The sequence below is a fragment of the Myxocyprinus asiaticus genome, chromosome 8 (assembly GCF_019703515.2).
Source record: "Myxocyprinus asiaticus isolate MX2 ecotype Aquarium Trade chromosome 8, UBuf_Myxa_2, whole genome shotgun sequence".
Classification (NCBI taxonomy): Eukaryota; Metazoa; Chordata; class Actinopteri; order Cypriniformes; family Catostomidae; genus Myxocyprinus; species Myxocyprinus asiaticus.
The window spans coordinates 37,281,634-37,297,128 of record NC_059351.1 but is presented as its reverse complement, the minus strand read 5'-3'; the positions used below and the strand labels follow the sequence as shown (position 1 = coordinate 37,297,128).

General features: G+C 37.9%; 1 protein-coding gene across 2 annotated transcripts in view; it reads left to right on the top strand.

Moving 5' to 3' along the window:
* The window catches only part of LOC127445445 (vascular endothelial growth factor C-like), a 91,199-nt gene extending 84,286 nt beyond the window's left edge, over positions 1–6,913 (top strand). For both annotated transcript variants that reach the window (XM_051705526.1, XM_051705525.1), the window contains exons 6-7: positions 1,690–2,011; positions 4,922–6,913. In XM_051705526.1, the coding sequence (XP_051561486.1) occupies positions 1,690–2,011; positions 4,922–5,036 (437 nt within the window). In that variant the 3' untranslated portion in view covers positions 5,037–6,913. The remainder of the gene's footprint in view (positions 1–1,689; positions 2,012–4,921) is intronic.
* The last annotated feature ends 8,582 nt before the right edge of the window (positions 6,914–15,495 follow it).

Below are 15,495 nucleotides of genomic sequence, written 5' to 3'. Positions count from 1 at the left end.
ACGTGAGTCCGTTTTATTCACAAATATCCAGCAATCGCTGTACAGCTTCACTAAAAGCACAAGACGGCTTTTAGGAGTCACTCAAATAAACAGTCCGCTTTTCAGTTTCACACAACACAAGGCTCTTTCTCTCTCTTAGGGGACAGACATGAAGACTCTGGTCTGTCTGTCTCTCTCTGTGAACTGGCTGTCCTTTTATCTCCCCCGACTCTGTGAACATAGGGATGGTAATTAGTCACAATTCATCTCAGGTGGATGTCCTTACCGGTCTCTCTCTCTCTCTCTCCCCAGACGGGTGCTCAACCACACCCTCACCTCCACACTCAGTAATACCCTAGACATGTACCTGAATAACTGTCAAAATCCATTTTTCTGTTTCACACAACAACAAAAAATTTTTTTTACTTTTCATGGTACCTCTGCCAAGATGAATCCTGACTTGAATCTCAAATATGGTGATGGAAGAAAACCCCATATGTCTTAAAGGGAATACATTGTGAAATCATATGTGAGTTGGACACACAGTGACAATTAGATTTGAACAAAAATCCCACTCTGTAAGGGACTCGACATGGAGGCGAAGGTACAATCCATATGCAAGAAGTTTATTATAATCAGCAAACAAATCCAAGACACAAGGCAGAGATGTAATCGTTGAAGCAGGCAAAGTAGTTGTTACACAGGTAAGCAGTCCAATCAGGCAAACAGAGCAAAACCGTAATCCAAAATCGGTAATCCAGTAAAACAGGCACAATGGTCATAACAAGAAGGCAATGAAACAGACAATGAGAATAACGCTTGGTAAGGCAGTGAAACTGGCAATACTTCACAAAGTCACAATGGAGAAGCATGGCTATTCATATAGTACAAACAGGAAGTCATCATAGAAGAAACGGTATAGTGTCAGTATTTGGGAGAGGGCTCCCTCTGGTGGTCGGCTGAAGGGATACCAGCCTCATTCGTTACACGCTCTGTTGTGCAATGGTCACTCCAACAGTGAAAACCTAATTAAGTGTTTTATTTACCGTAACTGTTCAGTACCCAAGAGAAATGTATAGAAACGGCAATATAAAACCACATAACAAAAATTTATTGTATCCAATGGCTGGTTTAAATTACATAACATTTTATGAATTTTGCATTGCCCCCTCCAAATCTGTGAAGCGGCAACATGCTAACAAAAAGCTGATGTTTATGTGCATGGCCATTTATAAAATCTTTCAACCTGGAAGGTCAGATTAAGATTCTTCATAATGTGGCTACCATTATATGAGTTTTATTACTAGAAAACAAAAGCAGTTGTGACAGAAATTCAGTTCCCCTCTTCCACCAAGTACTAAGGCCATTTTATGCACTCCAAGACAAGGAGCAAAATAAAAGGATTTGAATTAGTCATTTTGCTCAGTTTAGCTAGAGTTAATGTTTCTAATGAGTTGCAAAGAAAAACATCTGTTTAGGCCTTTGGGGGGGTAGCATAATGTAAGGAATGCTGGGCAGAAATGTTGTATTGCTAAACAGTTTATCATGTCTGACAAATGTGCAGGCTGGACATTGTTCTTTACTTGTGTAACGTTCTGGGAATTGGCCAATCATTCTGTAGCATTGACCAAAGATTTCCTCACAAAATGTAAAAATAAGTATAAGTGATGAAAATAAGGACTTCTTCTATTTTTCTTCTCTCCACTGAAGACTCTTTTGAGCAAGACTTCTGTGGTCCTGATAAAGAGCTGGATAATGAGACCTGTCAATGTGTATGTCGAATGCAGCTGAGAACAGCAGGCTGTGGACCATACCACTACCTGGACAAGAACACCTGTCAGTGCGTGTGTAAAGCACAGCCCTCCACCTGCGGGCCTCAACAGAGCTTTAACAAGGACACCTGCCAGTGCACCTGTGCCAAGGTGTGTCCTAAGAGTCAGCCCCTCAACCGCACCAAATGTGTGTGTGAATGCACAGAGTCCCCTAACAAGTGCTTCTTAAAAGGGAGGAGGTTCCACCCAGGCACATGCAGGTGAGAAAGGATTTTGCTGTAATTTATCAAATGTGAGATTGTATGCACTGAAAGCAATTGTTGACTGAGACAAACCATGGAAGAAAGAAAGCCAGCTGAGTTTGAAACTTTTTTGGGTGAGCTATCCCTTTAATCTGTATCGCATACACTGTAATGACAGAGACTGTACAGTTTTACAACTAAAGATCTAGAACAGCTGGTGTCTATTTCCTCTGATAGAGCAGCATTTGTATTTGCCACATCTGGAACTCTGCCCATGATGCATTCAGAACCCCTCTCAAACTTAATGTGACATCCTAATGATTAAGTTTCATTATGTCAACATGTATAGAGAAGAATAAAGTATGTTATGTGATTGCTCCAAGCAAAGTGTCAAACTGTACATATACTACTGATACTGTGAACCAACAAATAAAGCATATGTGGTATGTTCATGAGTTAAATATAAGTCATTAGCAGAACTGAGGGTAATTATGGTTTTATATTTTTAACCACAATACTCACCCCTGCATGAAACTGCTACATAATGCTATATGGAAAATGATGACAGGGCAGTCATTATATAGATTTTTAGTGCTTATCAGAATGTTATTTAATTAAATAATATCCTATCTCGGGGCCTGGGTAGCTCAGCAAGTATTGACGCTGACTACCACCCCTGGAGTCACGAGTTCGAATCCAGGGCGTGCTGAGTGACTCCAGCCAGGGCTCCTAAGCAACCAAATTGTCCCGGTTGCTAGGGAGGGTAGAGTCACATGGGGTAACCTCCTTGTGGTCGCTATAATGTGTGGTTCTCGCTCTCGGTGAGGCACGTGGTGAGTTGTGCGTGGATGCCACAGAGAATAGCGTGGGCCTCCACACGTGCTACGTCTCCGCGGTAACGCGCTCAACAAGCCATGTGATAAGATGCGCGGATTGACGGTCTCAGACGCGGAGGCAACTGAGATTCGTCCTCTGCCACCCGGACTGAGGTGAGTCACTATGCCACCACGAGGACTTAGAGCGCATTAGGAATTGGGCATTCCAAATTGGGTAGAAAAGGAGATAAAAAAATAAAAAAATAAAAATAATGTCCTATCTCATTTGACAAGATCTGCAAAGTAAGTCAGCTGATTAAATGATTTTACATACTATTACAGACATTTTAAAATGAATATTTGATTAAATTAGATTCCAAGAATGTTCTTTGATTACTGGTGATCTCATTGGCTTCCCATATAGGATCTGCCTGTGGTCTAAATCAGCTCCAAGATGAATAACAGTACAGCCTGTTTAGTTTAACATGTTTTTTCGAACTTGCACTCTCTGACCTGTGTAACTGATACAACATAGTCAGCATTTAATTTAGCTTTTAGTTTCTCAACCCCAAGGGCCAGAACTGCTAACTTACTGATTTATGCTGTATATGTAAAAGCAGGAATCAAATGTCTATGGTTGGGGATTGCATAGCCACAATAAGTTTTTGGAAATGTTTTGGGAATGTTTTATTATTGTAAACTGTATAGTTTTACCTGTTTAGTTCATTGCCTCATTTTGGCAAAGATTTATAGAATATTTTGTTATTGTTGTTTACAACTATTTCTACACTGAAAAAAGTGGTAACCTGCAATTATTATTTATTTGTTTTTATTATTATTATTATTATTTATTTATTTATTTATTTATTTATTTTTTTTTTTTTTGAGGAAAAATACATAGCATACATGCACCAATCATCAAAAACATTTAAAGACATTAGGAAAAAAGAAAGAAAAAAAATGACACGGGCAATTGTTCTTTATAAACATAATTTTTTACCTATTCCATATTTAACGTATACAATTTATTCATTTACAAGTTATATATAATTAAAAAAATAAATACATTTGGCATCACATCTTCATATAATATCAAGTGAAGTAGCATTGCATCTTCATCTCATCTTTAACTAATTAGGTACAAAAATCAACAAGAGGAAAATCTTCTATCCATGTTATAGTATACATTTTTTAAGCAACTCCCATCTACGTTCACATTCAAAACTTTGGTTTCTAATTTTAAATGTTACTTTTTCCATTTAATATATTTCCAATATTGTTTCTCTCGATCTTTCAGATTGCGGGATTTCTGGTTTAAGCCAATGTTTAGTGATTTGTTTTAAGGTTGCTATTCTAATTACTCTAAATGTGTATTGTTCTGTTTTGTTTTTTTAAAAAAGGGGGAGTTTACCCAAAATAAGGTTGGTGGACTTCTAGTGTGCAGTTAAAGATTACATTTATCTGTCTAATCGCTTCATTCCAATATATTTTGATTATATATAAATATATAAATATATAATATAAAAAGGATCTAATTCTGCTTGATCCAGCCCATAAAAATCACTTTCAGGTTGATGTAGTCAGATTAAATAACATTTTTGAAATGAATAAAACCAGTTACAATAATTCAGATGTTACCACGTAAAGCACATTTTTAGGTTACAAGAAAAAAAATAGTGTACAACTGGAGCTGTTTTTATATTGCAATAATAACCCTTTCAAAAATATATTGTGGCGGTACCATGGCACAGTGATTATATCAGATAGTGATCCCATGGTTCTTTATAATTACCATTTTCAGATGCCATGGTATATTTACATGGTAGTTCAAGGTACTTCAAAGAATATTAATATATTACCATCATAATAGTGTCCTAAACATGGAAATGCCAATGTATCTGTAGGAAGGGAAATAAAATTTTAAAATAAGTTATTTTAATAGCATTTATTAAAATGTCAATATCCATGCCTAGTTTCAAATAAACTTTGTTGATGTGCTGTTTATGCCTAGGTCATTTTATAAAGCTACCATAAATGTAACAACAAATCACCATAATTCATCAATGTAATTTTTTTCTTCTTTTTTCTTTTTTTGTTTTGTTTTTTTTGTTAGTTGTGTCAGGCCGCCGTGTAATGTAGACCCCCGGAGAAGAAGATGTAAGGAGAACGAGTATTTCAGTGAGGAACTGTGTCACTGTATACCCACATACTGGGGGAGACTGGACTAAACCCAACCAACAGGACAGGTGGCACTGAATGCTAATGGAGATGCTGGCATTTGGAGCAGTCCTGTTGTTTGGCTGCTGCTTATTTGTCTCACATATGCTGCTAGTCATGTGGACTAGCGTGGAGTAACGATTCGTTAACAAGAGACAAGAAATGTCCACATTCAACCGCACATATCAGGCATGGGGGGAGCTATAAAGGACCAAGAGAGATTTATAAAGGCTGGAGCCATCCTTTTTTTATTATTATTATTATTGTTTAATTGAGTTGTCTATTCGTTACTTGTCAGATAATTGTCAGATTATATAATTTATTGCCATGAAACGTTTTGAAACTCCCTTGTTCATTGCAATTTCGAATCTCTTGCGAAGAAAAAAAAACACTGTGATCAATATTTTTGTATCATGTTAAGTCCCGTAAAATAAAGTATGAAGTTGTATTATATATTGTTAACTTATTTATAAGCTAGAATATCTTATTGAAATAGTACTGCACATGATTCAAATGTAATCAGTTTTGACTACCAAATATATAACCTATCATTCCAGACTAAATCAGTGCAAGCCAGCAAAATGATGCACAACTTGTTTTTTGTTTTGTTTTTTGTGCTGGAAACATTGCTTGCTGACAATCTAAGAGACCATCATAGGACTTGAGTAACTTACAACAATGAATTCAAATTGGAAAACATGGAAATACGGCTTGACATTAGAATACAAAGGATTCTAAAACCCGGACATGGACCGTAAAAAGCTGAAACCTGAAAACATTAATAGGTGAAAATGGCTGCTACATGTTTTGCAGTTTTATAAGAGTTTCGTAAGTGAAAAATTACACATGGATGGATTCCCTGCATACTACCAACTCCAACCTGCCTCTTCAAATAGAAGCAGTATAAAGTGAGAAGGAGGGATGTCGTTTTGGACTTTTTGGACTTACTCCCACATGCAGTGTGGCCAGCAAGCATGCCAGTAAGTGAGAAAGAAAACAGAGGATGGGCTGCAGAATGGATGTGTAAATAGAAGCAATGTGATTGGCCCGACTCCACCTGTTATCCACCCACTGTTTCAGCTTGACACTGTAAAAATAATAAATCACCTCTGCTTCCATCCCATTCATTGCACCAATGTGTGCCAAATGTGTGCGTGTGATTTTTCATTGTCTCTCATTCCACAGAGACCCCCTGTAGCTCCATGATGGAACCATAAGTTTCAGTCATCGGATGGAAAGCATCATGAGCTCTACACCTAAATCCAGCATGTCTTTTGTCTTCTAGCATGTTCAAACAGCAGTTGGCCTCTTTTCCTTGTGTCATAACCCCAGCCAACACACACATATGCACACTCATCCCTGCTTTTCTTTTTCTGAAGGGCAGTTCAAATCTAGGGTCGTATCACTTTTACCAGGGATTTGCATCTGGACTGTATTACACTTCCCCCTCCTCCTCTTTCTTTAACATAGCATTCTCAGACAGGCTACCATAGACTCTCTACTCTAATATTGTGCACTGTTTATCCATGTCCAACTACAACGAGGGTTCCCCTGTAGCCTGGATTGTAACAGATTCTACCATAGCCATCTGCATCCGCTGCAAGCTCCCAGGAGAGACCTGAGAAAAATAATGTGTGAACTCACAGTGAATCACCATGAAATAACTAGAAACAGCCGCCCAGTCAGTGGGCATGAGTATTTGAGAATGGAGGAAGCCATGTCCAGCCTGATCTCCCTCCTCTGCCTGGGCTCACTTACCTTTTTCAGTGGTAAACGGGGATGAGGTTTATGTTTCAACATGGATTCTTGTTTGGTGGTTGTACATTCCTAAGAAACTGAAACGAAAACAAGTTTAGGGATTGTACAGACATCTAAATAAATGAGTTTGATCGGAGTTTCAGGCATCCCAGCTTACATGTTTATGCAATATAAACATAAATAAGTGACAAATGAAATGCAGAATGACAATGAATTTACGGGGAAATGCAGTCACACAGATTTTATTATACTTAAAAAAAAAAAAAATGTCGAGAAATGTCAGTAAGTGGAAAAATGCAGGTTGGTGCTGTTTTAGCGGCACGAGGGGACCTACACAATATTAGGCACGTGGTTTTAATGTTGTGGCTGACTGGTGTATTATCTAGAAATATCCCTCACTGTGTGTGGTCTCTGGAACCTTGACCAGAGTGCATCAGATTAATCCTCAAGTCCATAAAAGCTTTATGTTTTCCCCATGTTCTTCACCTGAGAGGGATCCAGCATCATACACCTGGCATCAGTTAGGTGTCTGCTACCTTGCCATCACTGCAACACAGATTATTTGGCAGTCAATACTGTCCTATCATGAAATGGATGTTATGTAACTTGACTGCATTATTTCAATATGGATTTTGATGTTACAATTTGTTAGGGATATTGTTCTCTTCATGCACATTATCCTCACATGAAAGAGGTCTGCATTGTATGCATGTACCTTAAGGGGAAATGCAGAGTCTGTTTACTGTTATAGTTGATTGTTATCTGGCACTTCTGTTTGTGGCATTACAGAGGGGCAGGCCATCAAGTCAAAGAGTCCTGTCCTCAAGCTAACGTCTGAATTTACAGTCTGTGCATTTATGCCTGCACATCCGTGTTTTCAACTTGCAAGCACTCCATTTCCAGTTACGTCAAGTTTTATATGTACAGTAGCCCCAAAAATTATTTGGACATGTTTGGATGCTTTAGTCAGACTTAGAAACAAAAATATCAAACCAAGCAGAATCTGCAAACAAATTATGTTAGAGCTTTTCTCAGAACTAAATTCTATTTTTTCAACTATACTTTTATCCAACTGGTGTCAAGGAGATTTTTATTGGATGTATGAAGTCAGTTTTCATTTTTGTGAAATGTTTAGCTTGAAAAGCTAAACTCTATACTCCGCGGCATCCATGCACAACTCACCATGCGCCCCACCGAGAGCGAGAACCACATTATAGCGACCACGTGGAGGTTAACCCAACATGATGAATAGGAAAGCTAAAGGATAACTTTATTTGGGTATTATAGACATAGTTGACTAAATCAATGAAGGCACGCCTCCTACTTAACTGAACAAGTTCCTTAGTATTTAACTGTCAAATTTACATATGTATGTCTCCATGCCTTCTCTACAAGGCTTACAGTAAGCCTTGAAGAGAAGGCATGGAGACATACATATGTAAATTTGACAGTTATATACTAAGGAACTTGTGTGGTGATATTAGTATAACTGTTGACTTGAAGTGTGGGCAACATGAGTTTGAGTCCCCATTTTGGCAGTTTCACTCTTCTCTCCACGTCCATTCCATGTAAGTGAAGACAGACAATTGCTGTATGCTGTCAGCCATCCGAGTTGTTTATTTGATTTTTTTTTACATTTGTTCCAGCATTACACAACAAATCAGGCATGTTTTGTCACACTGCCACTGGTGTATTTAGTTCTGCCACAATACATACACTACAATCACTGAATATATTATTTTATATATTGTTTCATAATACACTATAATAAATTACTGTGCAAATCATATCTGCCACAATTAACACCAGTAATCAAAAAGCATGTGGCACTATTTACACTAAATGTATATAGCCTAGCGTTTGCCTTACCTTAATTCATTAATTTAATTGTTTCTTATTTATTTGCACAGTCTTGACTTCCAATCTGCTTAAGGCCCCAGAATGCTGGGTATCTATTCCTGAATCCATTTTACGTGCTAAAGAGACATAATTGGGCACTGGAAAACCATCTATAATACTTTAATGAAATAATTGTGATTTAGATGTTGCTTGCGAAAATATTTAATCAGAACCCATGGATACTTGTGAATGGCTGTTAACAGAGAAAAATGCTTTTTGCTGCAGCCAAGTTGTTGCCAGTTATGGCATCTACTGTACCAGCATGGATTAACTAGGCCATGCTAACCTTGACCCCTTGGCTTTAGTTAGTGTAGTTATCTGCAGCAGAAAAATATTCCATGGATTGCCTGGACCCGTCCATACCATATCGAATAGGATGATAAGGCTGGTCAACCTGACCGAGCTATATGATTACACAGAAAATTGACATGTTGCTACCAAATGTTTCAGTGCCCTGAAATTCTGCTAAATTACTAATAAGCACCATCTTCCATCAGACATTTTGGCATCAGTTCAAATGTGTTTAAATTTTCTGCAAGCGACCTCCAAGACATAGGTTCTGGTCCCATGGAAACCAGGAAGTAATCATGTTTCCAATATCAATGGTGAGCGCGATTCTAAGGGTGAATTTTCCCCTCTAAACTTGCATATTTACTCCATTGACGGTTAGGTTAAGGGTTGGGGTTTGAGTTAGAGCATTTGGTTAACAAAATATGCATTCCTGTTCACTGTATTACATCATTTACAACTAAAAATGTAACTCGCTTTTGGCACCCCTCTGTGGAAATGTCACCTGGAAACTGGAGCTCACACATGCCCATATGTTCAACAAGACTTCCAGCTTTGGCCACTAAGGGCAGTTGTTCGAATTTCGGAAGCACAGTCTGATTTAATCAGCAGAACTTTAAACCTACTGTCACTGAATTCACAGTGAGATCAGTCTGACCTGACCCACAGGATGCAAATCCCTGCTTACCACCAGTCTCTTTCACACTCCCATGTGGCTGGAGAACAGACCTCACCTTCTTCCTGCCCTGTTGGTCGAGCTAGAGTGCCCGGTCCTACATTTTCCTCCTGCCCTGAAACCGTGCACAATAAACACACCAAGTGCAACAAGGTAAGTGCCCCTCAACCACTCCTGTGCAAAGAAAGATTAAGACTTCCTCTAAATTACACACACTGCTGGAGCAATTCTCAAAGGAAAAAGGAGGGTGTTGCCTGATTTCCCACGTCTCCGCCTTTCAGCAAATCAATCAATCAGAAGCCGACTCCAACACACAGCATCCCACACACGTTTTTGGACAATGGCTGGGGCCTACGTCAGCAATGGTCTAAATGTTCTTCACTTGAAAATGACAGCAGCTTCAGGGTGCAGAGCAATGAGCAGTCTGCACAAAACAGCAGCCAAATTCATCTCCTCAGAGAGACTGATGTGAATTCTGCTGAGGCCCGGCTGACAACAGACGCCAGAATAAGCATCAGTGTGCCTTGATGGGCCTGTTTTTTTTTTTTTTTTTTTTTTTTAGCTTGTGGGAAAAGGAAATCATTAAGTGATAATGAAAAATTAATCGAAAGGGCAAGAAAGAGAGGATGTGGATATTGGCAGGTTGTGAGGGTGTTTTTCCTTTCAATAATTTAAGCCCCCGTCATGTACGCTTGTGAAGAAACTGCCAGCGGTCAAAAGACGCCCTGCTACAAATATGCAGGCTTCTCAGAAACTGTCCCTGTAGGGCTTTCTCCATTTTATATGTCATTTAAACTTAAACATGCCTTGCCTTTGTTTTTGTAGGGCCAAAAACAGTTATAATCCATCAAGTCGTTAAGCTCTTAAAGCCGACACCATTGTCTACACACAATGTCAGTCCAAACCATTAGGTCTGATCTGTGATACTCTGGAAAGTATGACCCAGAATAAACAACTGTAAATTAAGATCCATGTGCAAGCTTCCAGCAGATATACCCAGCTGTAGCAACATGATTTTTCAAGCACATTATTAGTGTAAAATTCAGTTAATTGGCAAGTGTATTCTCTCAGTAAATAAAATGATCAGGATGAAATGAAGAGAGAAATAAATGCAAATCTCACATTGGTGGTCTAGACCAATCAAATAAGCAGATTACAGTCAAAATAAAAACAATCAGCTCCCCTTGTACAGGAATATCAGTGACTGGTTCAACCTGCCACAAGATCTGCGTTACAATAATTGAACAATAAGAGGGAAAGTGCATTTCAAATTGCTCTAATTTCACACTAAGTTAGTTCAAGCCTCAGTTTTGGTGTTGTCTTATTTGTTTCCTTTGGCTTCGTTAAGATGTTTTGGTTTGAACAGTTTTTAATTTTACAACCTTTGCACTTCCATGGACAAAGACTGTGAGTAACATCAAGATTTGTTCAAATAAAATCTCTTTTTTGTTTCCTCACTGTGAACCATTCTCTGAGAATAGATCTCTTATTAATTGGTATTATTTCATATTATATTATAAAAGTTCAAGCTGTGTAGTTCTTATTCACAGATATTCAATCCAGTTGATGTTCCCCTCATTTCATTCCTTTTTTTTTAGACATACGCTCTAAGGCCAAGCCAGGGTTTATATCTGCAAATACACATAAACAAATAAGTAATGCATTCTTGGTGAAGAAGAATACATGTTGTTAAAGGAATAGTTCACCCAAAAATGAAAATTCTCTCATCATTTACTCACCCATATGCCATTCCAGATGTGTATGACTTTCTTTCATCTGCTGTTTAGAAGCATTTCTCAGCTCTTTTGGTCCATACAATGCAAGTGAATGGGTGCCAAAATTTTGAAGCTCCAAAAATCACATAAGTCAGCATAAAAGTAATCCATAAGACTCCAGTGGTTAAATCAATGTCTTCAGAAGTGATATGATAGGAGTGGGTGAGAAACAAATCACTTTTACATTCTTTTTCTTGTGTTTTTGGTGATTCACATTCTTCATGCATACCGTACCCTGCTGGGCAGGGAGAAGAATTTCAAACAAAAAAGGACTCAAATATTGATCTGTTTCTCACCCACACCTATCATATAGTTTCAGAAAATATGGATTAAAACACTGGAGTCATATGGATTACTTTTATGATGCCTTTATGTGCTTTTTCGAGTGTCAAAATTCTGGCACACATTCACTTGCATTGAATGGACCTACAGAGCTGAAATATTCTTCTAATTATCATGATTTGTGTTCTGCAGAAGAAAGAAAGTCATACACATATGGGATGGCATGAGGGTGAGTAAATAATGAGAGAATTTTCATTTTTGGGTGAACCTTTAAATGCAAGATCATTTCATTGTACAGTAAAACATTGTTCAGACTAGCTGAAAATAAGGGCAGACATGCTTGCTAGTTGTATTCATTCAAAACATATTGAGTCAACAAGCCTGTAACTTGATCTGTTAACGCTTGTGACAGGAGGAACAAATATTATATTGAACATGTGTCTGGTGTTATGATGGCCATGGATGGCAGCATCATGTCCAAAAACATCAAAATCAAGCCGAAATATCATTTGAAATGTCCTTGTTTGAGATTCCAGCATTGTCATAATTTAGGTGCACAATATAACAGATTATAAACTCTGAGCATGTTTACATGCACAACAATACACTGATACCTACCAACAACCAGCTTATTAAAAAAAAAAAAAAAAAAAAATCTGACAACATAAGAAAACCAACAGGTTCAGCTTTTGAAGTCAGTATGTAAACTGGCATTTTTAAACTTATTAAATGTACAGTGAAAAAGGAGTTACATTTTGGTCTGTTCTCACTGAAAACCAACTTGATCACTTCAGAAGTCATTGATTAAACCACTGGAGTCTTATGGATTACTTTTATGCTGCCTTTATGTGATATTTGAACCTTCAGAGTTCTGGCCACCATTCACTTACATAGTATGGACCTACAGATCAGAGATATTCTTCTAAAAATCTTTGAATTTTCCTTTTTGGGTGAACTATCCCTTTAAACACAAGATCACAAGATTGTGCGATAAAATCCTTATCAGATTCACTTTGATTGTGATCAACTTCAAATAAGCCTTGCAATCCAAAAAGAAAATAGACCTCGATTTGTACATTAAAAGGTATTTTATGCAGTTTTAAAGATCAAACCCAAAGTCAATTACACTGTGTTTAAATCATAACATTGCTCTCAATGGGAAATCTAGTATATAATCAGAAACTAAAGCAATACTGTACATCCTGACATTCTGCATCACCTTTAAAAATATCTTCAAAAATCTTGATGAAAAACTTGAGGACAGTAGAATCATCTGGAGCTTTTATGAATATGATCTATTGTTTCTAGAGCCATCTGATAATTTCCATCTGTTCTCAGCCATCAGCATATTTTGGCACATTCTTCAGTCTTCTATAGAGGACTATGTGTGCTACTTGGAACAGATTTCAAAGGAGACCAGTTGCACGCATTGCTGTTACAAGTAAGCATTCTTCAACCCATAAACACAAAGATCTACTTAAAAGAGATTCACCATTACTTCTGGAATTCCTTTCTGTCATCTGGGAGTTATTAGTTTCTATTAAGTCTTTTCTGTCTATTCAGTGGGATACTGATTTGTTTTAAGCAGTCTTATAAGTCACTTGCACAAATAAGAAGAGATTTACCACTTCTCTACTCTGAGGTCCACAGCTATATTGGCTTGAACAAATGCACACTGGTGGTGGTTGAGGAGAGTCCCTTGTTCACTGTGTAAAGTGCTTTGAGTGTAGTGTCAGAAAAGCGCTATATAAATATAACATTCATTCATTCATTCAAATGCCGTCTGCAATGATTGTTAAAACTTTGCGAATGAGCCAAGTCACAGGCAGGGTCTATAAATGCATGGCTGCAGGCCATATATCATTTAAATGTAATTCACACACTCCAGATGTAGTTTTTGAACATCTCAATTTACTTTGAGATACCGACAGTGCCCAAAACTGCACACAAACACGCATACAGTATATACAGTCTTGCTTTTCACACTTTCAACTTTACTACTCATGAAGAAATTTGTGTTGCAACACATTTTCACAACTGAGTTCAGTATGGAAGATGTAGCGTACATGTGACTAAGTGAAAAAGAAGCAGCCAAGAAGAGTGACTCATCAAGAATCATTTCTTTGTGTTTACAATTCAGACCACCTCAGCCCACCCGCTTTGCCTTATAGTTGATTCACATTATGTAGATCCACACATCCATTGATTCTAATCACATACAAACATTATTAAATAGAACTGTGACAGGTTTGTGACCTGAAAACCAGGAGGCAAAAACAAAACAAAAATGCAATAGATCTGTAGCCATTGACCTCAAAGGGCCCAAACCACTGCCAATGCAAACAAGGGAAACTGTAGCATCTTTAGTCCGTTGTATAATCTTTTAGAATATAAACTGAGCCACACTATGATTGTCAACATCAATTTATTTTTGGTTCAATTAAAGTCTGCTTGCATAGCCTTGCAAGTATGCACTAAAATTAAAAACAGCCTTTAATATAAGAAATTTAAATTCCAGTTTCTTTTCCAGGCAATCATTTTTATGAAGTGTATCATTACCTTGACATGCTTCCAAACACTGTAGCTGTTTATTAGAAGTTCAATTTCATACATTTTGAGAGGTTAAATTAACCTTTTTTTTTTGTGTGTGTGTGTGCAAAACCAGTTTGTTATTAGCTTGTCTCTTAGATACCTTAAGAGACCAAAAGCTCTTTCAAGGATGGCCAAAATCATCAGAGGAGGGAAGGAAACTGTGTCAATTGCCCCTGGTCTCTGATTGTCAGAGTCTTTATGCTACTGCGACCCGTTCACACCATATTACATCAGCGTGTCCATTATTTACTATCATGCACTCTTCCTGCTATAGAAATTGCACAAGACTTATGACCTTTTAAAGGGGCGAGGCAGGACCCACTGAAAATCCCATTATGTGTTAGCTTGTGTTTCAGGAGAAGGGTGTGTGCTAGATTGGGCCCACAACAATGTATGAAGGGAGTTTAAAAAGCAGCAAAAAAAATAAATAATAATAATAATAAAAAAAAAAAACACAACCTTTGAGAGTGATTTATTACTTTAAATGGGTGATGCATCACTTCAACAAGAGTCTATACTGTTTGCACAAATTAAATAAAAAATGCAGCTCACACAAAACAATTACTTAAATACACCTCAGTTATGATGAACATGTTTTCAAGTTCTAAGTTCAAAGTCATTTTAATATTTTTTTTATTTTTCTAGAGGATAAAGTCAATGTTTAAGACGGTAATTAAATTATTGAATAAAATGTTGGCAAAAAAGAAATAATCTTTTATTATGATTTCTAAAAAAAAAAAAAAAAGGCAGTGAAACAATTTAAAGTCAGGTGTTATAACCAACATGCAGGTAGTGTAACGACACCAGTAAAGCCGGCATGCCACACACTCAGTATATACAAAGTCACTTATCTACAGGGCGTCGAAGCACAGGCAGGTGAATTGCAGAAATGTTGAAAGTCACATTGTTAGAGCCGAGGGAGAGTCCATGATGTCTACAATAAGGCTAGATGCTGACTGAGGGTGAGAGTGCGGCTTAAGTGCGTGTCCAAACGAGGTGAAGATGAGTTGCAGGTGTGAGTGATTAAAAACGCAGGCGAGTGAGAGACTGACAGTGAGGGAGAGCCCGGTGCCGTCATGACAGTACCCCCTCCTCCACGGGCCGCTCCTGCGGACCGACGATCCAGATGTCAGGGTCGACCTCTTCCCCAAAGCGCTGAGTGGTTAGGGTGTAGGGTGTGGAATCTGGTGAGTAGAGCGG